This window comes from Lemur catta, chromosome 9 (genome assembly GCF_020740605.2).
Source record: "Lemur catta isolate mLemCat1 chromosome 9, mLemCat1.pri, whole genome shotgun sequence".
NCBI classification, from domain to species: Eukaryota; Metazoa; Chordata; class Mammalia; order Primates; family Lemuridae; genus Lemur; species Lemur catta.
The window spans coordinates 79598844-79626198 of record NC_059136.1 but is presented as its reverse complement, the minus strand read 5'-3'; the positions used below and the strand labels follow the sequence as shown (position 1 = coordinate 79626198).

General features: G+C 35.6%; 1 protein-coding gene across 8 annotated transcripts in view; it reads right to left on the bottom strand.

Moving 5' to 3' along the window:
- STAU2 (staufen double-stranded RNA binding protein 2) overlaps positions 1-27355 on the bottom strand; it is a 295401-nt gene that overhangs the window by 124882 nt on the left and 143164 nt on the right. For all 8 annotated transcript variants that reach the window (XM_045561383.1, XM_045561387.1, XM_045561382.1 and 5 more), the window contains one exon: positions 21846-21906. In XM_045561383.1, the coding sequence (XP_045417339.1) occupies positions 21846-21906 (61 nt within the window). The remainder of the gene's footprint in view (positions 1-21845; positions 21907-27355) is intronic.

Sequence of the window (27355 nt, the reverse complement as noted above, 5' to 3'; positions counted from 1 at the left end):
CACATTCATATTCTCTCTCTCTTAGTTAAGCCCTTATTGCTATGTTCCAGGCATTGTGCCAACCAATACTTTCCTAACCTCAAGTCATGCTCAGTCTTATTAAGATAGCAAAATGAAAATGGATAATACAATGTGGTAGGGGCCTCACTAGAGAGCAGTGGGAATGGGAAAGGAGAAACACTAGAAACTCAGGGAATGCTTGCTGGACATGACACTGACAGTCAATTTCAGGGGATGAGGAGAATTTAGCCAAGAAAGAAGAGGACTGAAGGCAGACACATGGCAGGAGCAAGGGCAAAAGAGTTTGTGTCCCAGGAAACCTCAGGCCATGCCTTACCACCAGAGCTTGAAGAGGGAGTGCAAATTGCAGAAGTATAGGTGGAGGCAGGCAAGGACCAAGTTTTAGGGGACTTTATCTTGATGCCATTAAAGCATACAAGTTCTGTAAGTTTTTTAAAAGTTTAAATAGCTTTTTGGTCCCCCATATCCACAGTTTCCACATTCACATATTCAACCAACAGCAGATAGAAAACATTTGAAAAAATAAAAAATAACAATAGAAATAATGCAAATTTAAAAATCAATACAGTACAACAACTATTTACATTGTAGTAGGTATTGTAAGTAATAGAGAGATGATTCAAAATACGGGAGGATGAGCATAGGTTATATAAAATACTATGCCATTTTCTATTAGAGACTTGAGCATCTACAAATTTTGGTATCTGTTGGGGGTCCCAGAACTGATTTCCCAAGGATACCAAGAGACCACTGTATATCAATCAATTATGTATTTTCTTTATGCCTTTGTGCTAGTTTTCAAATTCCCTGCATTAACAAGTGTTAGTTTTTTGTAATCAGGAAGGCATTTCCATAATTTTAAAAAGAAAACATATGCATTAGAAAAAATACAGATAGATCTCCCCAGCCAGAGGAAACTACTTTCAACCTTTTGCTTTCAAGATACACTTTTAGTCCTTTTTCATCTCAGCTCTTTCTAGTTGTTGTTAACTTGAAAAAACAAGTTAAAACACAGGAATACCACAAGATCCTGTTTTTATTTACTAAACAATATACTTCTACTACTCATTTTAAAAGCATAATATTTCATTATATGAACTGCTTCTTTAAACAATTCCATTTTGTTGGACATCTGATTTGTTTCCATGGTTTTGCAATAACATGGTGATGAACATTCTTGTAATTAAATCCTTGTTCACATGAAAATTTATTTTCTCAAGTTAGAGGCAGAATTGCTAGGTCAAAGGATATGTATACTAGGTTTTTTGACACTAACAAATTGCCCTCCAAACAAGTTGTACCAATTTCACACTCCCACAGAAATATATGAAAGGATCTTGTTTCCTATTTTGGTGTTATATATTATTATTAAAAAGCTTTTACCAGTTATCAACAGTGACAGAAAGCAGGTCAGTGGTTGCCTGGGGTGGGGCTGGTGAGAGTGATAGATTGCAAAAAGGCAGGAGAAAACTTTTGGAGAGATGGAAACATTCATTTCACAGGTATATAAACATGTCAAAACTGATTAAACTGTAGATATTGTGTGCAGTTTATTATACATCAATTATGCCTCAATAAAGCTGTGAAAATTATTTGCCAATTTGATAAATGAAATGTCATATTATTACTAATTTTTGTTTTTCACTATCTGCATAAATACCATATATAGTTCTTATTTAAAGAATTTAAATGTTATAACTCTAAATTCTATGCTTAACTTAAGAAATCACGAAACTTAACAGCATTACTTCAGTATTGTTATTATACAGCAGTAATGGGCTTGCCAATAGCAATATTATAAAGCAACAAAAATGCTCTCTCCACACTCAAGAAAGGCATTACATCACAACATAAGAAGTCATACAGAGTTCAGGCTCTCTTATTCTACAGTAAGGCCTGAGTCAACTTTTCTTCATGAATAAAGAGAATTCCTTTCTATAGAGCTCAACTAATAGACTAGTCATAGAAACAGTATAAAGATGTGGATTTATGTGGTCAACTAATGAATGATTTTCAACTTGCACACCAGTAACAGTGTTCAGATCAGCCATCATTCATTTAGCAATTTCCTGTTGTAAATTTAAGTTGCTCTTCAATAGTAAAAAGACATAAAAGTAGAATCAAAGAGCAATTTAGGATATGCATATTTAAAGACCTTTAACTTATTTTGCCAATTAGGTCTCCCACAAAAACTATTCCAATTTATACTTCTATTAGTAGGGTGTGACTAAACCTATTTTCCCAAACTTCTGCCAAAACAGGTTTTAGTTATTCTAAGTAATCATTGCCATCCTATAGTAGTTCATTGTTATCTTGATTTACTTTTACTTGGTTACTGCTGAGGATAAACTTTTTTCCACAAAAGCACTTTAGGTCTGTGCTTTCTTTGACCTGAGTTTTGCTCAAAGACTTCAACTACCACATTCTCCTCTCTTAGGCCTGTAACATCCCTTTCTACTTGCCCTTTATCTGAAGCGGTCCTGACCCATTTTCGCATCATCTATCTTTTGTCCCTGATTTTGCTTTTGATACTCCCACCTTGGGACTGCCAGTTTGTAACCACTGTACACAGCTATACTGCAGACACAACATGGGCACCGTTCTAATACTTTATTTGGATTATCTTATTTAATCCCCACAACAACTGTATGAAATGGGCATTATAATTTCCCTATATTACAGATGGAAAAACTGAAGCACGGGGAGGTTACAAAATTCACCCCAGGTCATATGGATAATAAGCAGCAATGCTAGAATTTGATCCAGAATACTTTACCCATTATATTAAATTGCTTCCTAAAAGAACAGATAGGAAATTAATTCAATTTCCAGCCAGTCCCAAACACCTAAGTCTTACTCCAGGAAGAAAACTCAATGCCCAGAGTTTGCCCAGATTAGCTCCACGGTTGATCCATGTCATCATGGTTGTCGCTAGATGTTCCAGTGATGGCCTTAGCAAAATCTCACTAAAATATATGAAGTTCACACCTGATTTTAAAGGTCTGAAGTTGCCAGTGCCTATGACATCTTGAAAAATGAGAAATGCCAGGGCACTGTGCCCACTTTACATGTTTTTGCTCAGTAGGTCTGTGCTGCTTTCAGATAAGTGTGTGAACCCTCTGGCACATAAAAACCTCCTGGAGCAGTTCATGGAGCTCCAGTTTTTACTGGAAAGTTACAGAGCAAGTTATGAATTGGAGATCTCTTAAAAATCTTATCATATGTATAGATAAGCAAACTCAGGAAAACTTTGCCTTTCAGTGTTCGTTAACGCCATGGTTCTTTCAGAGAGGCCGAAGAACATAAATGTTTATGTGCAGCAAGTGGTATTAGGGGATTCAGAACAACAAGGCAAGTCAGTACAGCAAGAAGATAAACCATGCTACCACACTGGCCCAAGTGGCTAATGCTAGTCTGTAGGGACTCCACTTCCACTTTCTCTGGAAGTCATTGGAATGAAAGCATAGCTATTCCATAATAAAATGAATTGGTCATTTTTTACACCAAAACTTTGAAAAAAATCTTTATATTTCCATAAATCAACTGGAATTTCTGCCATAATAATGTTAGACTACAGATTTGTTTATAAATACTCAAATACATAGTAACATTCAAGCCCACTTCTGCCACAGTGAGTTTTTCACAATAAAAAATTATAATTAAAAACTCTTAAAAACTAGAAACATGGACTGCTGGTTCAAAACATAAAATGTGAAAAAAGTATGAAAAACAATAGCATGATTTATCAGTCTTATAGTGATTTTAAAAAATCATTTATGGGAAAACTAGCAGAATCCAAGTAAGGTCTGTAGTCTAGTTCATTGAATTATATTGATGTAAATTTCCTGGTAATGTATTATAGTTATGTAAGATGTCACTACTGGAAGTAGCTGAGTAATGGGTACATGCAACCTATTTGTATCATTTTTACAACTTCTTATTAATTTATCATTACTACACTTTAAAAAGTTTTAAAAAACCAATGGCATGAAAGCATTTTTACACTGCTCTGGGCCTCTCCCTTAGAATATAGACCCTGAAACATGGTGGTGCCAAAGATACCAAAGTGGGAAGGGCTGGCAGTGGCACTAGTCCTAGATATGGCCCTGAGGATAAGCAGGGCTGGCATCAGCAATGCCTGCTCTTTGAGGTCTGCAGCTTTGCCCACCTAATGCACAGGCTCTGGCTCCCCAGGCTCTGGCTGTTTGTTTAGCTACCTGAGAGAAAGGATAGGGAAAGGGTGGGCCTCATGGCTGGGCCTCTGTTCTTTCCTGGGGAAGCCTGAGGGCATGTATTAGGTGAGAGTACGTGCGACCCAAGAAGCAGCCCATTGGACCATTATAGTCAGAGACAGACAGAAGCCATCCTTAACACGATCTTTAGCTACTAGGCTTATGTGAGCTTCAGAGATCACCCCTTCCTGAGCCCTACTTTTGGGATCCAATTGAACAGGTGATATTTGAATGGGACCTCTCCTTTTCCACAGAACTCATTGTCAAGCTGGTCTCCCAGCTGAGGCCCTTCGATCTCCAGTTCTGCCCAATTTTTAAGATAAATACACATTATTTATAGAGTCAAAAATTGATAATGCAAAATTTGAAAGAAACTCTTATGAAAGTTACACTAAAGAAGGAAAATGCTGGCTAAGAGCAATACAATGAGAAAAATCAAACAAACAGGTAAATACTTCGTTAGAGGTTTCTTTTGAAGGTCAGTTTTAGAATTACCTTGAAAGGTAAAGTTAACAAGAAAAGGTAACATTAAAAAAAAGTCATTATTGAACAAATGAACAAAATGATGTATTTTAATGTGCTCAAAAGCATAACAAATCAGTGGTGAAAATTAACCTTGTTCTTGCCCTTGGAGTTGGATGAAAGCACTGATTTTGTTAATTTGCGTGTTTTATTGGTCTTTTTTTGCTACGTTTAACATAATGATGTATATGAACAGTTATTAATTTGGTGAATGCTTATGAATAAAATTACTGACTAAGAACTTTTCAGCAAGATATTCAAAGTCTTTTGGTGAGCACAGTACCAAGAGGAAAAAGTGCTTAGTCCAGTCCTGATCCACAAAAAGCAGAACCCCAGGCCATGACACAGCACCTAGCACACCTCCAAGAGATGGGCCCTTATACACTGGGGTGGGGCAAGGGGGAATACAAAATGGTAAATGATAAATTTTCCTGCAAAAACTAAAAACAAACAACAATAACAGCAATAAAGATTTTTTGAATTTTTTTTTTTAAAGATCATTATGCTTTTGGAAAGCTGTTCTACTACACATATGTACCTTAGTCAAAGAAAGGTGCTAGTCAGAGTTTTCAAACCCAGAGTTGAATCGTTATATTTTTCTTTAAAAGAGAAAAATGAAAAGTATATAATGACAAAGGATATGAACCTGGCTATGGTGAATAAATTCACCATTCATCTTTTTTTTTTTTAACCTTACACAAATGCAATGATTTATACTTTTGTCAGATATTTTCTTTAACAAGAAAATTCTGGAGCTCAAAATGAGTGATACAAATCAAAGAATAGTTCTGGCACAGGGGTGTTTAATAGAGCTCCAAGGGCCCCTAAAAGACCCATGAATGGGTGTTAGGAGGTTAATAAAATGTAAACTTTGGGTTATACATGCTCATGTGTATCTTTCTGGGGACACAATCTAAAGCTTATGTCAGAAATACAAAGGACTTCAGCCTGGGTGACAGAGCTAAATCCTGTCTCTTAAAAAAAATAAAATAAAAATACATAAATAAATGCAAAGGGATTGACAAGCACCACTGCCCCCACAAAAAAACTTAAGACATATTAAGCATATTTCTATGGTCAGCAGCGGTTTTCAAATAGGAGACATAGGTTAAAGATGAGGAAAAAAATTATAAGAAATAGTTTGACTTTACAAGGGCAGTACACCTCCTATGTGCCTTTGACTAAGTACTGTATAAGAAGGCAATTGGGGAGTTTAGGCATTCCTAAGAAGTGCATTTACCATTCATCTCAATAATAAGTTGCACTTAGTTGGCTTATTTAGAAGAAATTTTTTTCAAGGCTCAACATTTTCCAGTAAAGGAAACTATAAATATTTCTACTGAGTAAGACAAAACTGTTGCAGAGAAAAATGAAGTTTGAGAGCAGCCTTTGAGGATAACGAGTCATCGTCAATTATTCATTTATTTAAATGGGGTAAAAATGTTGCTGGTAAACTGAAATCATTCTCAATAGTTATCTTTATTCACAGAAAAACTCCATCAGTAACCATTTCCCTAAGACTGTGAAAAAGACTGAACAACGGATTATATGCATTTGACATATGACAGTAAAGACCTGACCTTTCAGCAGGAAGACACACACACTGAAATGGCTACCATAGCAGTCCCCAGACATCGCAATACGGTGTTCCACTTCTAGGATCCTGACTATCTCTTCCGAGTCAACACTGTCAAACAGCTCACAAAACAATAATAATAATTATAGCTAAAACTCACATAGTCCTTACTAGATATCAGGCTTGTTCCAAATTCTTTGCATATACTAGCTCAGTAATCCTTACAATGACCTCAAGAAGCAGGGATATGATTATCCCCATTGTATAGCTGAAGGACCTGAGGCTCAGAGAGGTTAGGTAATTGGCTCTACACCATAGGTGGTAAGTGCCAGGTGCTGGGGCAGGGTACCCAGGCATCTGGCTATGGAGTCAGCACATGTGACTACCTTCCAATAGTAAAATAAACAACAAAACCAAGTACTATCGCTCTTTACATCTATACATTTAACAGATTCTATGCATCTGGATTCCTGAAATACTCTAACATTATATGATAGAGAAAAGAAACTGTCAAGATATTGAACTTAAAATGGGGTGTCTCCTCTCTTCATTTCAGATCTATTTTCTAGGCTCAATGAACCAGAGCCTCTCCGTGTGTAGTCATAGAAGAGACGGAGATGACAGCCAGGATAAAGCTACTTTTAAAAAAAAAAAAAAGATTCTCACTGTGAAACCACCCTTTGGGAGAGATACAAAAAATAACGTGATTGGCCATTTTCATAATTTTATTTGTGGGAAGCACGTATCTTCAAATATTAGGTCACCATAACAGAAAAATTTAAGCACAGCTTTAAGGATGAAAGAATTTAACCACATAACACTGTCTTTCAATTCTCCTTACATAATCTAATTCTGATTTAACAATTTATTACAAATTAGCCTACATATTACTCAGAAACTTATGAAAGATTCCATAATATTATTAATAAAAAATAACTAATTAGAAATGTATAAATATTAAGTACTTATCCAATTTTAAAATTGCCTTCTAAAAATAACAAATTCATTTTTTTAGGACCAGAAAAGGAACAGCCTAGCAAGACAAAATTTAGACAAACCCACTTATTCCAGCCAATATACATAAAAACCTGCTCTCCCACTCTTACCTATGGCACCAAAGGCTAAGTGAGAGGGCTTTCACACTTGCAAAGCTGTAACGAAGCTCCCCACCTCCCCTGACATGGTAGTGCCACAGAAAGCTGAGTAGGGAGCTGGGACTTGAATCCTCACACTGTGGTATCAGTAGGGACCACGTAAAGAGCCTGAACTTCTACCCCCACCTGGCAATAATGAGATGCTCCTCCCCCTCCCTGCTAGAATGGTGTCAGGATAGAAACAGAAGAGAGTCATGATTGGCAGGAATAAGGTCACCCCACTACAGTGTCAGTGAAGACCACATAGGGGCCAGAATTCCCACACCATCCAGGGTTGAGAGCAGGGGAGAGGGTATAGCTATAATAGGGCAACATGAGAGATCACTGTGGTGACAGAACTGTTCTGCATCTTGTCTGTATTAATAGCTTAGTTGTTGTTTTAGTACAGTCTTGCAAGATGTTACCATACATAAATTAGGCAAAGGTACACAGGATCTCTGTCTTAATTCTCACAACCACATTTGAAACTACAATTTTCTCAAAATAAAAAGTTTAATAAAAAAAAAGTCTTGGGCCAGGCACGGTGGCTCACGCCTGTAATCCTAGCCCTCTGGGAGGCCAAGGCGGGTGGATCGCTCGAGGTCAGGAGTTCGAGACCAGCCTGAGCGAGATCCCGTCTCTACTAAAAATGGAAATAAAAATTATCTGGACAACTAAAAATATATATAGAAAAAATTAGCCAGGCATGGTGGCACATGCCTGTAGTCCCAGCTACTAGGGAGGCTGAGGCAGTAGGATCGCTTAAGCCCAGGAGTTTGAGGTTGCTGTGAGCTAGGCTGACGCCACGGCACTCTAGCCAGGGCAACAAAGTGAGACTCTGTCTCAAAAAAAAAAAAAAAAAAAAAAGAAGTCTGAGGTAACATCAGCAAGATGGCAAAACAGGAAGTCCCAGCCCTCATTCCGTAACAGATGCATTGATTTAACCATAATATACAGACCAAAATACCTCCTTGAGAATTCCAGAATCCTGTTAAGAAGCTGCAGTAACCCCGGTGAGCACAAAACCAATAACAGCCACATTGAAGTAGGTAAGAACAATTTCACTTTACCTACAACAGCTCCTCCCCCAGGTGGGCACAGCTCAGTGCCAGAAGAAAACATTCCAGATCACAACTTGTCCCTCAGGGTAAAGACGAGAGGAGTATGGGTGAAACATTCTGGATTTTCAGATGGCTGCCCAAAGGGCTGGTTTTTGTCTCACCTCACTTGGAGTGCTGACAGAACCAGCACAGTTTGTATACCTGTTACTATTGCAAACAAAGAAGAGCAGGGGACAGTTTGCTGTGGATGGTACAGCTCAGTGCAATCAAGAGAAGACACACAACTTGAGGCTTCTCCCTTAGAACGGTGGGAAAGGAATGAAATGTGCATCCAGCACGCTGGCCCTTCTGAGGATTGCCAAAGGGACTGGTATCTATTTATCCTGAATTAGGATGCTGAATAGGAGCCAGCATAATTTGGATGCCTGGTTGGCCACTGAGGATGGGGGAAAGCAGGACACCTTGCTGCTACAGAACCAGAAAATCTGCAATGCTACAGACAGACACCAAAAGAAGCAAGAGATTACAAGCTCCTGAAAAAGAAACCAGCAAGCCTTGCTAATTAAGAAATTATATGCACAGGCCCAGAGAAGTCAAATTCTCCCCGCCCCCCCCCCAAAAAAAAAAGGTTTCAAGGGTGTCCAGAATCTTAGCCAGGCTGATTGGTGAGGGTCTTTCCTTGTATGAAGCCAGTCCATAAAGACTGGAAGAGGTGGCTATTTTTTCAAATGCATGGCTCCCAACACAAAGTTATGAGACACATAAAAAAACAGCGAAACATGCCCAAACAAAGAACGAAATAAATCTCCAGGAACCGATCCTAAAGAAATGGAGGTATATGATCTTCATCAAGGGAGCCAAAACTACAACATAGAGAAAGGATAGGCTCTTCAACAAATGGTGTTGGGAAAACTGAATATCCATATGGAAGAGAATAAAATTGAACCCTTATCTTATGCATATATAAAAATTAACTCAAAATGGATTAAAGACTTCAACATAAGACCTTAAGCTATAAAAATGATAAAAAGAAATACCAAAACAAACAAAAAAACTAAGGGAAAAGCTTCACAACATTGGTCTTGACAATGATTTCTTGGGTATGACACCAAAAGCAAAAAAAGCAAAGATAGACAAACTGGACTACATCAAACTAAAAAGCTCTGACACAGCAAAGGACACAATCAACAGAGTGAAAATGCAATCTCCAGAATGGGAGACAGTATTTGCAAATTAAATATCTGATAAGAGGTTAATTTCCAAAATATATAAGAAACTAATAGCACTCAATACCACCAAAAAAAAAAGAATAGTCCAGTTAAAAAACGGGCAAATAACTTAAATAAAAATTTCTCCAAAGAAGACATACAAATGGCCAATAGGTATATGAAAAGATGCTCATCATCACTAATCATCAAGGAAATGCAAATCAAACCCACAATGAGATATCACCTCATACCTGTTAAGATGGTCATTACCAAAAAAAAAAAAAGAAAATATTAATAGAAAGAAAATAACAAGTATTGGCAAGGATTTGGAGAAATTATATTAGTAACAATTGTGCACTGTTGGTGGGAATGTAAAATAGTGTAGCTGCTGTGGAAAACAGTATAGAGGTTCCTCAAAAAATTAAAAATAGAACTACCATATGATATTGCAATCTACTTATTTTTATCCAAAAGAATTGAAAACAAGATCTACAGGAACTATTTGCACTCCTGTGTTCACTACAGCAATATTTACAATAGCCAAGAGGTGGAAATAACCTAAATGTCCACTGATGAATGAATGGATTAAAAAAATGTGGTACATACAAACAACAGAATATTATTCAGCCATTAAAAAAAAAAAAAAAAGACAACCTGCCATGTGCCTGAAGATGGATGAACTCTGAGGGCACTGTGTTAAGTGAAATAAGCCAGTAACAGAACAAATACTGCAAGATTCCACTTATCTGAGGTATCTAAATTAGCCAAACTCATAGAAATAAAAAGTAGAATGGTGGTTGCCAGAAGATGGGGTAGGGGAAATGGGAAGTTGCTGTTCACTGAATATGGAATTTCAGTCATGCAACATAAAGCAGTTCTAGAGATCCATTGTACGACATTGTGCTTATAGTTAACAATAATGTACTATTCATTTAAAAATTTTATTAAGACAGTAGATCTCGTTTTTTACCACATGGAAAATGTATACAACAGATCCTCAAATAACGTTGTTTTGTTCAATGCCATTTCATTATAACACTGATGAGAAAAAAACTGATCCCCATCTAGGGCCACTGTCTGTGTAAAGGTTGCACGTTCTCCCCATGTCCGTATGAATTTTCTCCAGGTACTCTAGTTTCCTCTCACATCCCAAGGATGGGCACATTAGGTTAACTGGCATGTCTATACTGCTCCAGTACGAGTGTGTGTATGGGGGGTGATGTGTATGTGCGTACATCCTGGGATGAAATGGCATCCTGTCCAGGGTTGGTTCCCACCTTGTACCCTGAGCTGCTGGGATTTGGCACTGACCACCTGTGATTGTGAACTGGAATAAGCAAGTTGGAAATAACAGGCTAAATGAATATACATTATTGTAAAATAAATGAAAATTATACAAATGCATAACAATAAACAAGTAGTATGAAAACATTTAGTGAATCCATTATATTTGTTATTGTTTGTTTTTAAACTGCATTGTGGTAGAAGGTGCTCCTTACAATTTTCACTTTGCCCACCATGACATGACTATGACTGCCATCAGTTACTGATTCACCAAAACTTGGGTAATTATCTTCTCTTCATCAATCTTTCTTAAATGTACATGTAGCCCACATTTATTTCAATATGTATCATTAGTAGTGTTTGGGGTTGTTATTTAGAAATTTGGTGATGTTTTTGTGATCATAAGTAAACTATAGGAACTTAACATATTAACTGCCACACTAGAAAAAAAACTCTTTTCCTTGGGGCCATGGTGTTTTATTATGAAAACAGAATAAAACTTCGAAAACAAAACAATGCTTTCTAATTTAATGAAAAATTTGTTATTTTTTGTTTTCTGTGCCCATAGGTATGGTGAATAAGGTAAAGAGATGTGTGAGTTACATATGCTTTACGAGGGCCCAGGCTCAACACTAGCCCGAGTTAAATACAATTCACATGGTAGTTAATGTGTTAGGTCTTGTTTTTATCAATTAGCCTATGATAAGACTGGTTTTATTATACATTGTTTCACTTAAAGCTGCAGTTTCCGAGAACCTATCAACAATGCTAAGTAAGGGCTTACTGTAATTAAATTTTTTAAATGGTAAAGCAAAAAAATAAAATAAAATAAAATAAAACCTGACATTCTGTATTAGCACAAAATATAACAAAGTAAAGATAATAATAGTACATTGGTAAATGCACTAGACTAAAGCCCAGCTATCTGGGCTCTAATTGGCGCAGCAGATATCCTTCTTATGCTGCTTTCTTAATCTGTAAAATGAATTAGACATGAAGAACTTGAAAATCTCTTGCAACTCTAATAGTCTATGAATCATCTTAACACAAACCAGAAAGCTTGGAATGAAAGAACACACTTGAATAACATCACCCAAAAAGCCTGTTGAGTGTTTTTAAAAATGGACTATTACTAACATGTTCTAATTCTTAAGAAAAATCAAGTAATACAGATGGCTGTTTCACTGACGTAATAATAGTTAAACATTTCACATAGTTTCTCAGTAATTTAGTATTTTTACATGATCCACCCAAATATCAATCTAGTATCTGAAACAATATTTTGAACATTTTCCATATCATAAAACTCCTAAATTTTTTTTTTACAGATTTTGGTATATGATATGTAAAACATTATTTCAAAAAATGCATACTTAATTTTTAGTGTAGTTTCTTAAAAACATCATTCTCTTTTTTTTTCCTTAATTATCAGCAAGCAATAACATATCTGGAGGCCAGGCACAGTAGCACACACCTGTAATCCTAGCACTCTGGGAGGCCGAGGTGGGAGGATCGCTTGAGCTCAGGAGTTTGAGACCAGCCTCAGCAATAGTGAGACCCCTGTTTCTACCGAATAATAATAATAATAATAATATATCTAGAAATAAGCTTGTTGTCTAATGGCAAATGCACAGACCTTGGAATCAAATGACATGAATTCAAGTCCTCACTATCTTTAATTAACAGAGTGTCTTTGGACACATCATAAAATCACCTAAGCCTCAATTTTCCTATTTTTAAAATGTGAGGCTGGACAGTCTCCAATATTTTCACACATAGGACTCATGTTGTTTTTCTTCTATTCATATCGTGTTTAAAGGATGTGTCTTTCAGACAGGTTGCATTTATTAAGTAATAATAAATCATCTTTCAAAGACTGCCAACCTGAGATTCAGAACATCTTGAGATATGAATTCAGATAAAATTCTAACCAAAGCAAAACAATCTACTGAGAATAAGTGCATTATTTCTATTAGTTTGTTGAAATACCAATAGTGCCAATCATTATTGTACTGAGTCCAGCAGCACCAAGCTGAAAACCACAGGTCTAGATGATATCTAAATTTCTAGGATTCTGTTTCAAACACATTTGGAGGAAGCTAATTGGTATATATTATAAACTACTTAAAAGATCATTAATATAGTGAGGAAAAAAGTAAAAACACAATCTATTTCTTTCATTTGTTCAAATACTGAGCACCAACAATGTTCAGTACTGTGCTATTTGATTTTTTTAGATCAAATATAATTGACATTTTTTTCAAATAACACTTGTTTTTTTTTGTTTGTTTGTTTGTTTGTTTTAAGTTTCCCACCTTTTGTTATTTGGGAGGTGAAAGGGATGGTGGTGGTTATCAATGTTTATCTTACATATTGACTAGTTTTTCAAGAAGTAATTTCAACTTGAAAAACTACTGACATCATCAGCGTTACCAAAAATTATACAATGCAGCCGATAAACATTAATACTTTCTGAACAAATGAAAGACTGAATGATATATTCACATTATATACAGAAGTTTTAGGGAGGCTGTTTCCACTGCCTTCCTGAACCTTAACAGCTTTCAACCATACAGTCCCCTGTTGCTTCTTTTAGTGCTTTGTAATTGATGCTTCACCCTCACACCTCTTATTTCTGGTGTCAAGGGGATTTTTAATTTTTCAATTACTTGTACTTCATGCAGTATATACAAGAAGATCATGAGCCAATCACATCTTCGTTCACATTTGTTTAAACACAAAGAGCTTTAAACTGACTCATGTTAAAACACAATAAAGATTCAATGATTAAACTGGAAGATGAATACATAGTCAGATGAACAGAAGAGACCAGGAAGTCCAGAATAAAACCAAATTCATACAGAATCTTAGTATAGAGTAACAATGAGGTCTCAATACAGTGGGGAATAAAGTTAGATCCACACTTTCAGTATTAATCCCATATGGATCAAAGATTTCAAGATAAAAAAAACAAAACTATAAAAGTTCTAGAAGGTAACTTAAAAGAAATTTTTATAAGCTCAGAATGGGGAAGGCATTACTAATTATGCCAAGATTACAAATGCTATAAGAGAAAAGGCTATTAAAAAAGGTCATTCGAATATACTAAAAATAAAACTGAACTTTAAAAGAAAATTCCATCATAAAGAAAACAAGGAAAATATTTGCAAGTCATATCATAAAGGCACAGACACATACACAGTGTTATCAAGTAAAAAAAAAGATCAATCTAATTTTAAAGTGGGCAATAGATATGACTATATCATTGACAGAAAAAGTATAGAAATGGCTCATAAATATACCAAAAACATGTTCAGTCTCATTTTTAATAGGAGAAAGGCAAAACTGTACTGAACACCATATTTCAACTATCAGATTGGCAAAGATCCAGAAGTTTGATAGCACATTTGTGTTACTGAGGCTGCAGGGAAACAGGAAATCTCATATATTGCTGGTAGGAATATAAACTGGTCTCTATTAAGAGTAATCTGGCAACATCTATCAAAATTAGAAGTACACATACTCTTAAACTCAGTAATTCTACTTGTAGGAATTTATCCAACAAATACACTAGAACATAGAAAAATACTGTAAACAATCTAAATGCCCATCAATTAGAAACTGGTTAAAAAATAATAAAGCCCTACATATATATCATTATGAAAGGATCTTCAGAACATATTTTTAAGTGAAAATCATAGAACAGCATGTCTGAAATGCTAGGAGGTTAAATAATATATATTTGAATTTGCCTATATCTGTATAAAAGATCCTGAAACAATACACAAGAAAAGAACCAACCATAAATTACTCACTAGAGGGTGCGGGTGGAAATTTTGCTAACAAGGACAAAAGTATGGAGAGTCTTTTCATTTTTTTGTTATTTTAATTTTTCCCCATTCAAAAAACTAAGTAAAAACAAAAAATAAGGATTAAGGGGACAGTGGAATTTGAACTCCAACTAAATTAATCAGCAAGAATGAAATCAAAGGTAAAAAAATGCTAAAAGTTTTCTACTGCTGGCAATATGGAAGACTAGATACTTAGATGGGCTCTCCACTATGAAACAGCTATTATTTCTCATAAATTTGCACTTACACGTATCCTATTTCACTCCTAGGTGTGTTCCCAGAAACTCTGATACATGTGAACCAGTAGATATGTCCAAAAATGTTCACAGTAATTTTGTTTGTAACTACAAAATCCTGAAAAATCCCAAATGTGGACCAATAACAGAATGGCTAAATCATTACGGAATTATTCACACAGTAGATGAAATACTCTATGTAACAAAATAAAATAATCTTAAACTGCAATGGTTAAGTGGGGGAAAAATAAGTTCCAGAAGACAATACACATTATGATGCTATTTTTCTAAAGTTAAAAAAAAAAAAGGCAAAATTAAACAAATACTGTTAAAGACTCATATTTATTTGATAAAAGGAATAAAGGCTGGGTCGACTACGTATAAAATCCAGAGATAAGGTTGGGCACAGTGGCGCATGTGTGTAATCCCAACAATTTGGGAGTCCAAGGCAGGAGAATCACTTGAGCCAGGAATCTGGGACCAGCCTGAGCAATAGAGAGAGACCCTGTCTTGACAAAAAATTTAAAAATTAGCCAGGCATGGTGGTGTGTGTCTATAGTCCTAGCTACTTAGGAGGCTAAGGCAGGAGGACTGCTTGAGCCCAGGAGTTAGAGGCTGCAATGAGCTATGATTGTGTCATTGGATTCCAACCTGGGCAACACAGCGAGACTCTATCCCTCCACACTAAACAATCCAGAGATAGTGGTTACCTCTGTTGGGGGAGGCATGATAGGCAAGCTGATATGAAAGAGGAGGATAAAGCTGAAGATAAGTATATTGGTACTGTCTGGTTCTTAAATGGGGTGGTAGGTTCATGGGTATTTATTTCATTATCATGTTTCATAACATATAAGTGTTAAATATTGATACATTATGCAAGTATTGCTTATTTTTTTCTTTAAAAATAACATAGCAGTTTAATGTTTCTTGGAAAATTGTAATATACTTTGAGATTTTACAAAACTCCATCTTTCTAGGCAAAAAATGAATGAATATGAGCATTATCCTTATTTTCTCCTTACGTTCATTGTATAGTTTCTTTGTTAACAGAGAATATCAATTAAGTTCTTATGACTTCAACTTTTAATTTCTGGAAGACACTTAATCATTTGTCACCACAGTCTGTTTTCTAGTTTTGAAAATACTAATTTCAAACACCTTTCTATCCTTATAGACCTCTTAGAATAAAGAGGACATATTCTAGATTTCCAGCTCAAATTTCAGAAACCGAAATTTCATTCAGACTTAGAAAACATTTCCTCTTCTTGCTTAAAAAGAAGTCCAAAAAGTTTCCCGAAGTGGACTTCAGTATAGAGACAACTCTGTTTAATATATACTATTTATGTTTAAATTCAGTCAGATTATGCATTTCAGGCCAAAATTTGTATATGTGTGTTTTAAATATACTTGATTTGTTTTCTAATTATAAAACCAGTATATGCTTACTATGGAAAACTATTCTATTTTTCCATACATTCTAGTTAAGCTTTAGAAAGACATGGGCTTACACTTTGTGTACTTATGCTACTTCCCTTCAAAAAGGCAGTACTAAGTCACAATCCTCTCAGCAGCATGTGAGGGGCTGTTTCCCCAACAGTTGAAATTATCATGTTTAGATCCCTGATAATTTTTATGGATCATGAATTCCATAACATTTATTTTTAATCTGCACTTTCCTGACTGATCAAAAGTTTTTCGTTATTTATTGTTTGTTCTTTTAAAATGTTTCTCTAAGACATTTGGTCATTTTTCTACCGGGGTGTTAGCATTTTTTTGACTTGTATGTGTCCTTTGTGTATATTCAATCTGTTGTTATATAGGCAGCTGCGATTGATGCTCTTTGTCATTTGCCTTTTTATTTTCTTCTGCTGTTCCCTGAACTTGATTTTAGTTTTTATGTATTCAAATCCATCTCTTTTTTCTTTATTATTTCATCCTTTGCTCTTCTGCATAAAAACACTATCATACTACAACCGATAAATGCACCTTAAATTGATTATACTGTTCCTTTTAAAAAAAAATATGTATCTAAAATCTTTCTGTGTGTAAAAAATGAGTTTTTAAAATCAAACAAGTTTTTAAAATCATGAAAATTTAAATTCATTAAATCTTTGCTGAGATTATTTCAGAAAAATACGCTATCTGTGCTAACCCCATTAAAAACTTACTTTCTAATTTCAGATTCTTTTTCCTTTGATTGAATGGGCCTTAAAATACAGACTCAGTTGATACGACTAAAACAGATGCAAGCTTAACACTACCTCTAATCTTCCTACATTCAGTAGGTAAGAAAAGAGAATCCCTGCCAATGTGATTTTTTAACAAGCCTATAGCTTCTCACCACTCAGGTAGGTCTAATATAGCCACCAATGGAAAAGGATGGTATTCTGGAATATTTGGATCTTTCCTCCTTTGCTCAGGGGAGGAACAGCATTTCCATCTGCAGTCTCAGATGGACAGCAATGAGGATATATATGTTCCTGTTGCTCCTGACTGCTCCAGATAGATAGCCCTGTATTTATGGGACCTGCCTTTGTTTGAAAACAACAGGTATTCAGGGACTGGGCTGCCCAGCACAAGTAACCCACCAATCCCTTTCAGTAAGAGCACGACAAGCCAGCTACACTCTTACATTTCCAATACAGTATTTATGTCTAAATAAATAATTAAGTTGGATCACTCAGCTGTATATTTAAATCCAGTTGGCTCCAACTATTTTAACTGTCTCATTACAAAGTGGTTTCTGTTATAGGAACTCCCAAAAGAATTTTTTCAGGAAACTCTACCAAAACACTAGCAAAGAAAGATATATATTAATCTATAATCTTAGAAATACAACTCTTATACCCCACCCCATGCCCCCAAAAAGAAAGAAAAGTAGGGGTTCTAAACACAGTACACAGCACATGGGAAACAAGCAGGCAATCTATCCAACGTCACATCACTGGGATGGTGCAGCCTCCTGCTTCCAGGATGCAATCGTATATGCATGTGAAACAAAAGTGACAAAAACATTGGTAAATCAACTAAGATCCTGAAAAGATCAAGGGAACTCTATCCCATTCCAAAAGTATTTATCTTAGGTCATCTCTAATGAACCTAGAAGAGCTAGCATATTTCACAGGGGCTAAATAAAACTTTTTAAAAGGTTAATGGAAAAATATTTATGTGAAAACTGCCTCCAAATAATCTTTTAGTGGGTGGATTCAGCACATACCAGTGAATACCTTTGAGCTTAGTCCAGTTCTGTATTAAGCTAGAGTTCACCTTTAAGAAACAATGAACCTGTTTTTAAGTAAAACCCTGTATTAATAACATGGAATGTGAACACCAAAAAAAAAAAAAAAAAAAAAAAGCTATCAACTGAACTGTATTTAAATATTTTACAAAGTTTTCCATCAGTAGATGGATTTAGATCCATCACTAGATCTTTAAAATGTGTGATCTTTTTAAAACACTTGTTTTAAAATCTAGTTTCTTATGTATATGCCAAGCATACACATAAATATGCAAATTTAGCATAAAATTACCCTATGCTAAATTTAACACAAACAGAGTCATGTGTTCTTGTACTTCAATGTAACTATGACAGTGATTCAAAGGGTAAAAACACACTTAGAATAGTCTACCTTCTGCTACATTTCAGTACAATGAAGAAAGCCTGAGCAGCATGCAAAAATTAGGTCCACATTTTAAATCTGCAGGCAATCAAGCCAGGAAAATAAATTGAGGAACCAGGCTATGTAATCACAATCACTTGCAAAACCATTTAAACTATTTTTCAGTTGTAATTGTTAGCAGTTTCTCATGACTATAATCTTTAAAAAAATATCTTCCACTTCAAAAATTAAATGCACATGTACATTAACATTTTTTGTCTACTTATAGTTAGGTGCTAGCTATACCAGATTACAATTCCCTTCTTTCTCCTTTCCAATTCTGCATTCCTTCTCTTAATTTTTGTGCATTATGGTTCCAAGCTAATTTCATATTATTTATCCAAATAATGGGTGGCTAAAAACTTGGTTCTTTGTTTTTGTTTTTTGTTTTAAAGAAACAGGGTCTTGCTATGTAGGCTGGACTCGAACTCCTAGACTCAAGTGATTCTCCCATCTCAGCCTCCCCAGTAACTGAGACTACAGACACCACCATGTCTGGTTTAAAAATTTGATCTTTAAAACTACAGTTCTGAAGTAATGTAGAATTTAACAAAGACATAACAAAGAAAGCCATTTCATGATGACACGGTGTTTTTCACGAAGTAGTATGTTACCTTTTCAGATGTTATATTCAAGGATATAATCATTTTATAAATGTTACATAATTAAAGATTCTCAACATTATAAATTAGCATGCATAACTGTTAGCACAATGAATAAGATGTGAAATGAGTTGCTCAAGGTCAGACAACGTGTCTGTGACGCAGCCAGCATTGGTAATCTCGAATTCCTGTCTTCCCCCACATGTACCATCCTGAGAGATCCCTGCTCTAACCTTTGCCTGCAAAATACTAACTCAGGTATTCTTCACAGGACAGAAATAATTTAGAGCAGAATTTCAAACGTAAGGAACTAATTAAGTAGAAGAGAAGTTAACTTAAATGTTACCATAATATATGAACTTAAATTAATTTTCAGGTAATGGATTCATCACCTGAGTGATCAATTCCTAAGCAGACATCGAATTTTTCTATTGTTATATTTAAGTAGCTTTGAGCTAGCTCCAGGGGGACTCTCTGGAGTTTCACTAGTGAGCAACTGCCCTTAGGGAGTGAAATAGTTACTCTGGAGCTAGACTGCCTGTAACCTCTATAGTAACCCCTGGCAGGGACCACTCTGTTCATTTGGAAGAACCCTTGTATCAGCTTTCTCACCCCCTCACAGCTAGAAAGAGGAGAGAAAACATTCTTTTTTCAAATGTTCAATTTAAATCATTGTAGTAGACCAGAGGGATTCCTAAAGAGTTAAGAGTTTGTTTAAGTTTTAAGCTGGCTTCAGATAGCTTTATTACTCTGAACTTTATATCTAAAGCAAAACTTTTATGCATTCTTACACATTTCTGATTACTTAAACTCACTGGCCTCATTGTGATGTCCCTTCTCATACTTGTGGACAAGGTCAAGTGTTCCTTAGCAAGTTTAAAAAAAAAATCAACAAACACATAAAGCTAGGGGCGGAAGTATCGCTGTTTAATGATGGAGCTTGCAGATTATCTATAATGTAATCTCATGTTAAAACTGTCAAGTTAGTAACTATTTGACTTCTATATTCAAATACATAATGTTTATATTATTTGAAAAAAATGTCAAGTATCAAAATATAACTATTCAAAAATAAACTATATATTCTTTGGTTACCATGTGTATGCAAAAAACATCTGACAGATAAAACGTATAAGAAGGGAACTTCTGGCAAGCCTACATAGAATTATATCCTTTTTACAAAAGAAAGGAGAGAGGAAGCATGGAAGGAAATCAACATTTATTACATGCTTACTAGGAAACAGGTACTGTGCTAAATACTTTATATAAAACTGCAATCAATTTAATGTTTCTTATATTCCCTTACCAAGTAATTACGAACCAATATATTCGAACATCAAAGGAATTAAATACAAACTCTAGAAATCCTGAATTGATTCCATTTTTTCCTTGGGCTATGTGCTAAGCCCATCACATTCATCATCCCTATGTACGTAGTCCAAGGGCTCAGAGGCACATTAACTTAAATTATTCCCAGAAAGTAACCCAAAAATACCATTACCTCACTGAAATATTCTTTTCAAGAGGCTAGTTTTGATGATCCAATAATTCAATTCTTGTAAGCATACTTTGATAAGAATTTGTTACTAATTTCATTATACTTCAAGAGATGAGGTGCTAATATCAAAGACTAAAGATCCTTCATTATAACAATTTACAGATTTAAGCTTTTTCAGTGCCCAGAGGTTGTAATAGAGACAGGGTTAGAAATGAGATTGCGTGTTTTCACTGGTTGAACATTTTGATTCACTGATTTACAATACAATGGTCACTTCAGTGAAAATAGATGCTTTGGGGGGAGGGGCAGGGAAAAAGGAAAAGGAAAAATCTCTAAATGTCCACTGCAAAATATCTTCATGACGTACGTTTGCAAAAAGAAATAAACTGACATTGATCATTAAATGTCTGACAATATTATAAGTGGGATGAAACTGTAATTTTCTTCTTACATTTCTGATATTTCACTTAGTGAATTTAATAAAATATTAAAAATTCTAATGACTTAGCAAAATGTGAAAAACGCATATGGCAATCAATGTTAAATGAAAACAATAAAAATTTTATCCATATTATAATTATATAAAAATTAGTGTGCACATAAAACCAATTGGAACAGTGAAAGTTGATCTGATAGCATAATCAGCTTGTAGATAACTGCTTCTTTTTCAAATTTTTTATACTATAATAATGTTGTTTCAATAAACCCGACAACTTAAAAAAAAGTGCCATCACTATGTGGATTAAATGGTACTCTATCTGCTATGGTTTAACCACGTTAAGGATATGGGTGTCTGTGTCTTAGTTTTCCAGTTATTCTGTTAGTTTCAGGAGAGCAAACACCACGGCTCCTTTGTACTCTCCCCAATCCTGGGTATCCTGGGCCCATACAGACCCAGTGATACCTAGTTACCGACCCACTGATGAATACCAAGTGCAGATAACATAAAAATGAGAACTTACTATTATTTGGTGGTTCAGGAAACCCAGCCTTTGGACCACTCCATCCTTTGTTTTCCCCTGTCTGAAAGATTAAATCAACTGTTTACATACAGAAAAACAGGCTTATTCAAAAAGAAAAAATGTTGACTAATCAATTAAGCAAAGACACAAGTCTCTCACACAGTTTTTCTGCATATTCTCTCCATCTCTGACCCTGGGACAGTAGCTACACAAGTAACATGAAGAGCATCATCTACCCCTTTTCTGCATTTGAATCTATGTCCTATGTCTCTTTCTGCTTTTGTCTGTTCATTTAAATCTATAATTTAAGGTGTCAAGAAAGCCCAATATTCAGTATACATATTACATAGAATACAACCTTTAGCTTGGTGATTAAAAAATATATAATTCCTACTCAAACAGTAAACAATAACAATCATCACAAGTATTAAAGTGACTAACAGAGCTTCTTTATCACTCCTGAGGTCAGATTAACAACAGAAATGTTACAATGTTTGTTCTCGAGAAGTCTTTTGATAAGGATCACCAAATACTGCTAATGACATACAAAAAATTGAAAGCTAAGCCCTAAGTTTAAGGAAAACATGCAATATCTGGACTTTTGCCAGATGATCTGTTTGGCATAAAATACAATCTGAAACACAGATATTTTGTAGTAAGTATTCTAATCAAATTAATAAGTGACTTTAACTGGTGATGTTTTCTTTCTGTGGAGCTGGTACTATTGATATGAAGTACTGGGGTGGTAAAAAAAAGGCTTATTTCTTATTATGATCAGCATTTTATATTTATGTCATCACATGTCAAAGGCCAAATGGATAAATTAAATCCAGATATATACATAAAATACAATTCTAGCAAATAGTTTACCAATGTTCATTTATTTTTTAAAAAATTATTCTTACTGAATTCTCTTTCATTTTTATTATACATCTTAGGGTGACAAGCAAAGATATAGTGGCAGACAAAAGAAGCAAAATAGAAAATAAAGAATCCTGAAAAATAAATTGATGGCATGTCAGAAACAGCCAATGGCTTCATATGAACCAAACAACATCTCTTCCTCCCTTTATTTCTTTTATCTCTTTGAAACACAAATTCCTCTCTTACTCCACATTCACCATTCTGAGAGATTGCTGCTATAACCTTTGACTGCAAAATGCTAACACAGGCATCCTTCACAGGACAGAAATTGCTATGTAATAAAACAGACTGATAGTAGTAACAGCTAATAGCTAACACTTAAGACTTAAAGTGTGGTTGCTAATGTGCTAAGTATTTTGCATAGATATGGATTATCTCACTTTCATCCTCACAGAAATTTGGTAAGATAAATGATATTAATATTCAATTTTACAGAGAAGCAAACTAGGGTGAGAAAGGTTCAATAATTTGTCTAAGGTCACAGAGATAACATGTGGGGGTACCAGCACATCAAGCTAGGTCTACCAACTGAAGAGACAGTAGCTGTGCTACCTTTGTACTATCATTATTAGTTAAGAAAGAAGCAGCTGAAGAAAATAAAAACAAAAGTTACAGTTATGGATGAGGTATACACTGTGCATTTACAGTTTACACCTAAGAAAGGAAAGAACAACACTGGGATAAAGAACAGAATTTGGAACTAATAAGAAGAATGCTCTAAAGGTATGGGTGAGATGCAAAGGATTACTGTAAAGAACAAATGAGGAGAAACAACAAGTACCCACATATGAAGGATGAAAAGAATTCAGAAGATTTTGAAAAGTTAAAATTGTTATTAGTGTGAAAACCTGGTGAAGAGAAAGAGAAAAAAATATATTCAATTTTCTTTTTAATTCTTTCCTTACTTTTAATTTTATTCATACCTCTAAAACATAGTGTATACTTATCAAACTGCTGTCAACTGCTTAGGCTCTCAGAGAAGTACTTATGTTTCAGGAACCCTGAAGCAGTTCCACACTTATATGTAGGATTCTAGTCTTTCCAAATAAGTAGATTTTCACTTTTAATGAGTAGAATAAATAAAATCTGTTTCATTTCAACTGTACTAATTGCTGCTGTCCCTTACCTGGTTTTTGTTACCTTAGTAATTATGAATTTTAACCAGTAGGTAGCATTTGATTTTCATCTGAGAGCTATGCCTAACGCCAAGCTTTCTCACTCTTGTAGAGATCACTGTTTTGAGAGTATGGGGAAGGAGTCAGCAGGGACAAGGCCAAAGAAGTTATTAACGAGAACTATGTCCTGGAAAGGAGAAACCCACAGGCACAAAGTACAGCTCATCTTCCAGATCTTTCTTCGGTATTTCTTCTGTTGTACACTTAGATCACTTCCTTTACTCCTATAAACATGCTTTTTCTAAACTGAATGTCAGTCCTTCCAGCCTTTTGATTTTCCCCAATCTACTGCACTACTTATAGCTTACTTTCCTATCTGCCTCACTGAGATCCCATATCATTCTCCCTCCAGCTCTCAAACTATTCACTCCTTTGTCCTTCTGTAAACCCATCCTGCAAATCCCTAATCGTAGGCCAACCAATATGCCTTGTTTGTTTCCATGTCTAAGATTCCATGGGCTGCAGAACCTTACAAACTGACCTCGCTTAAAATTTATAGCTTCCAACCCCATCTTGAGAATCAGTGATCTCTGTAATGCACTCCTCGCAGTGACTGGCCATTCCTGATATACACAGATGGACTGGCCTTTAATCCAACGAGGACACCTTCTTTGTTGTAAAAGGATGGAGGAGCAAAAACGTTTGTAAATGCAGGTTTATATGTTGGTCGGGAGGCCTGTGGGGCCTCCCATTTCTGTGTTCTCTGTAAAATACAAGACTAGATCACAGAATGAAAGGAAAGCTGATTGAGATGTAGATTTTTACTTCAATTATTGTATTTTTGATTTTCCAGGATTTTTTTTTATTTGTTTTTCGTTCTGTTCCCTGCATTGTCCTCCTATTCCTTGTGGGTCAGAAACCAGGAAGCTATCTTCTGAAGGGCAAATGAGGGAGGAGGTGTAGACAGTAAGGAACAAGACACTTTAGGGAGGAGAAGAACAAGCTGATTGGAAAAATACAGATTCCCAGGCATTTGCAGTTCAGTTGAAGTTGATAATAATATATTCACCATTTTATTCCTCCTTTGCTAATTCCTATCCTTTTAACAATGATTAAGGTTATTTAAATATTAGATTATATTCTCTGTGCCTAACTTTTTACCTTCAACTAAATCCCAAGCCTATTGATCTCTGATTTCTAACCCAAAACTTTCGTAAGGTTTCTGTTTAAACATAGCAGAGTGAACACAGGAGTATGCTTTTCTCTCTCCCAAAATATCTCTAAATTGATAATCTAAGAATCCATAAGTACACACACACACACACACACACACACACACACACACACACACACAATACAAAAAGAGGCAACAGCAGAGAAAAGACAAGTCAAAGTCTAGAACCTAAAAGCAGATAAACAAGCTGTCACTAGTTTAGCAGATGTGAGTGGCTAAATCCTAAGCTACAGAGGGAAGCAGCCAATAAAGAGCTTACAAATAATGTGATTTGTGCCCAGGACCCCAGAAAGTCTCAGGAATTAGAGGTACTTCTGGTATATCTAAAGATGAATCCTAGAAGGAGCTGAAAACAGAAAGATTGCCTAGAAGTCTTTTCAAAGTATGATGAAATCCCCAAGTCACCTCTTTGACCCCAAGTAGCCAGGTGCCTACCCCTTCCTAATGGGGGTTTCCTCTTTGGGACAGGCTCTGGACACGAGGCACAGTTGAGGGTGAGATCCACATACCACCCTGCCAATAAGGAGATGGAGTCAAGGTTACATACTAGAAGAGAAGATCCTCAGCCTCCTCCCTCATTTGCCCTTCAGAAGACAGCTTCCTGGCTTCTGACCCACAAGGAATAGGAGGACAATGCAGGGAACAGAACAAAAAACAAATAAAAAAAAATCCTGGAAAATCAAAAATACAATAATTGAAGTAAAAATGTCAAAGAGAGACCGGAAGATAAAGTTGAGGAAATCTCCCCAGAAGTAGAACAAAAGAGATCAAAATAGGGAAAAAAACAAAAAAGAAAATCACAAGACCATCCATAAGACTAACCAGCATCCCAGAAAGCGATATAGCAAAAATGAAAGGAAGGAAATTATCAAAGAAATAATACATGAAATTTCCCAGTTCTAAAGTATATGAATTTCTGGATAAAACTCAAATGTCAAACACAACTTAGTCAAGAATACACTTATCAAGGCAACCATCCATGCCACTTCAGAGCCCCTGGAAAAGAAAAATCATGTCAGTAAGCTGAGGCAGTGTCACCACCTCGGGCACCTCACCAGGCATACAAAGTCTGTGCGAGACGTGACCTGAGCGGTGTGGCTTTGCCCCACACAGGTGGCATGCTGTGGAGCTGCTCAGGTCTACAAGGACAAGCAGGCCCTCAAGTTCATCAAGAAAAACATAAAAACATACATCTCCACCAAGACGAAGCAAGAGCAATATTCTGAGTATCAGGAGGAAAGCAGCTATCCAGAAGGACTGAGCCCTCTCTCCACTCTGTGTATGATAAAACCAACACAGAAAAAAAAAATAAAGTGAAATAAAGGCTTTTTTAAAAAAGCAAACAAAAGCTGAGAGAATTCACTGCCCACAGACCTGCTAATACAAGTAATATTAAAGGAAGTCCTTCAAGCAGGGTATGATACCAGAAGGAAATTTGGATCTACAGAAATAAAGGGCACTGAAAATGGCAAAAGTAGAAAATGGCAAAAGTAAATATAAGACATTTTCCCCTGATTTTAACCACTTAAAAAGATAATGAATTGACTACATAAAGCAAAATTAGTACCCATGAATTATGGGGTTTAAAATATGTATAGAAGTAAAACGTATAACCACAACGGAGGTCAAAGAAAAAAGAGTGAACAAAGAATGACTAGAAAAAACAGAAAACAACTAGTAAGATAGTATGTTTAAATACAACCATATCAATAACTATAATAGGTGCAAATGGTCTAATTACCCCAACTAAAAGGCAGAGTTTATCAAATTAGACTTTAAAAAGCAAGACCCAATTATATGCTTTCTAAAAGAAACCAATTTAAACATAGAGACACAGGCTAAAAGTAAAATGATGAAAAAAGATATCCCAGGTTGGGTGTGGTGGCTCATGCCTGTAATCCTAGCACTCTGGGAGGCTAAGGCAGGAGGATTGCTTGAGGTCAGGAGTTCAAGACCAGCCTCAGCAAGAGTGAGACCCAGTCTCTACTAAAAATAGAAAGAAATTAGCTGGGCAACTAAAAATAGAAAAAAAAAAAAAATTAGTCGGGCGTGGTGGCGCAGGCCTGTAGTCCCAGCTACTCAGGAGGCCAAGGCAGAAGGATTGCTTGAGCCCAGGAGTTTGAGATTGCTGTGAGCTAGGCTGACGCCACAGCACTCTAGCCTAGACAACAGCACAAGACTCTGTCTCAAAAAATAAATAAATAAAATTTAAAAAAAATATACTTCATGCAAACACC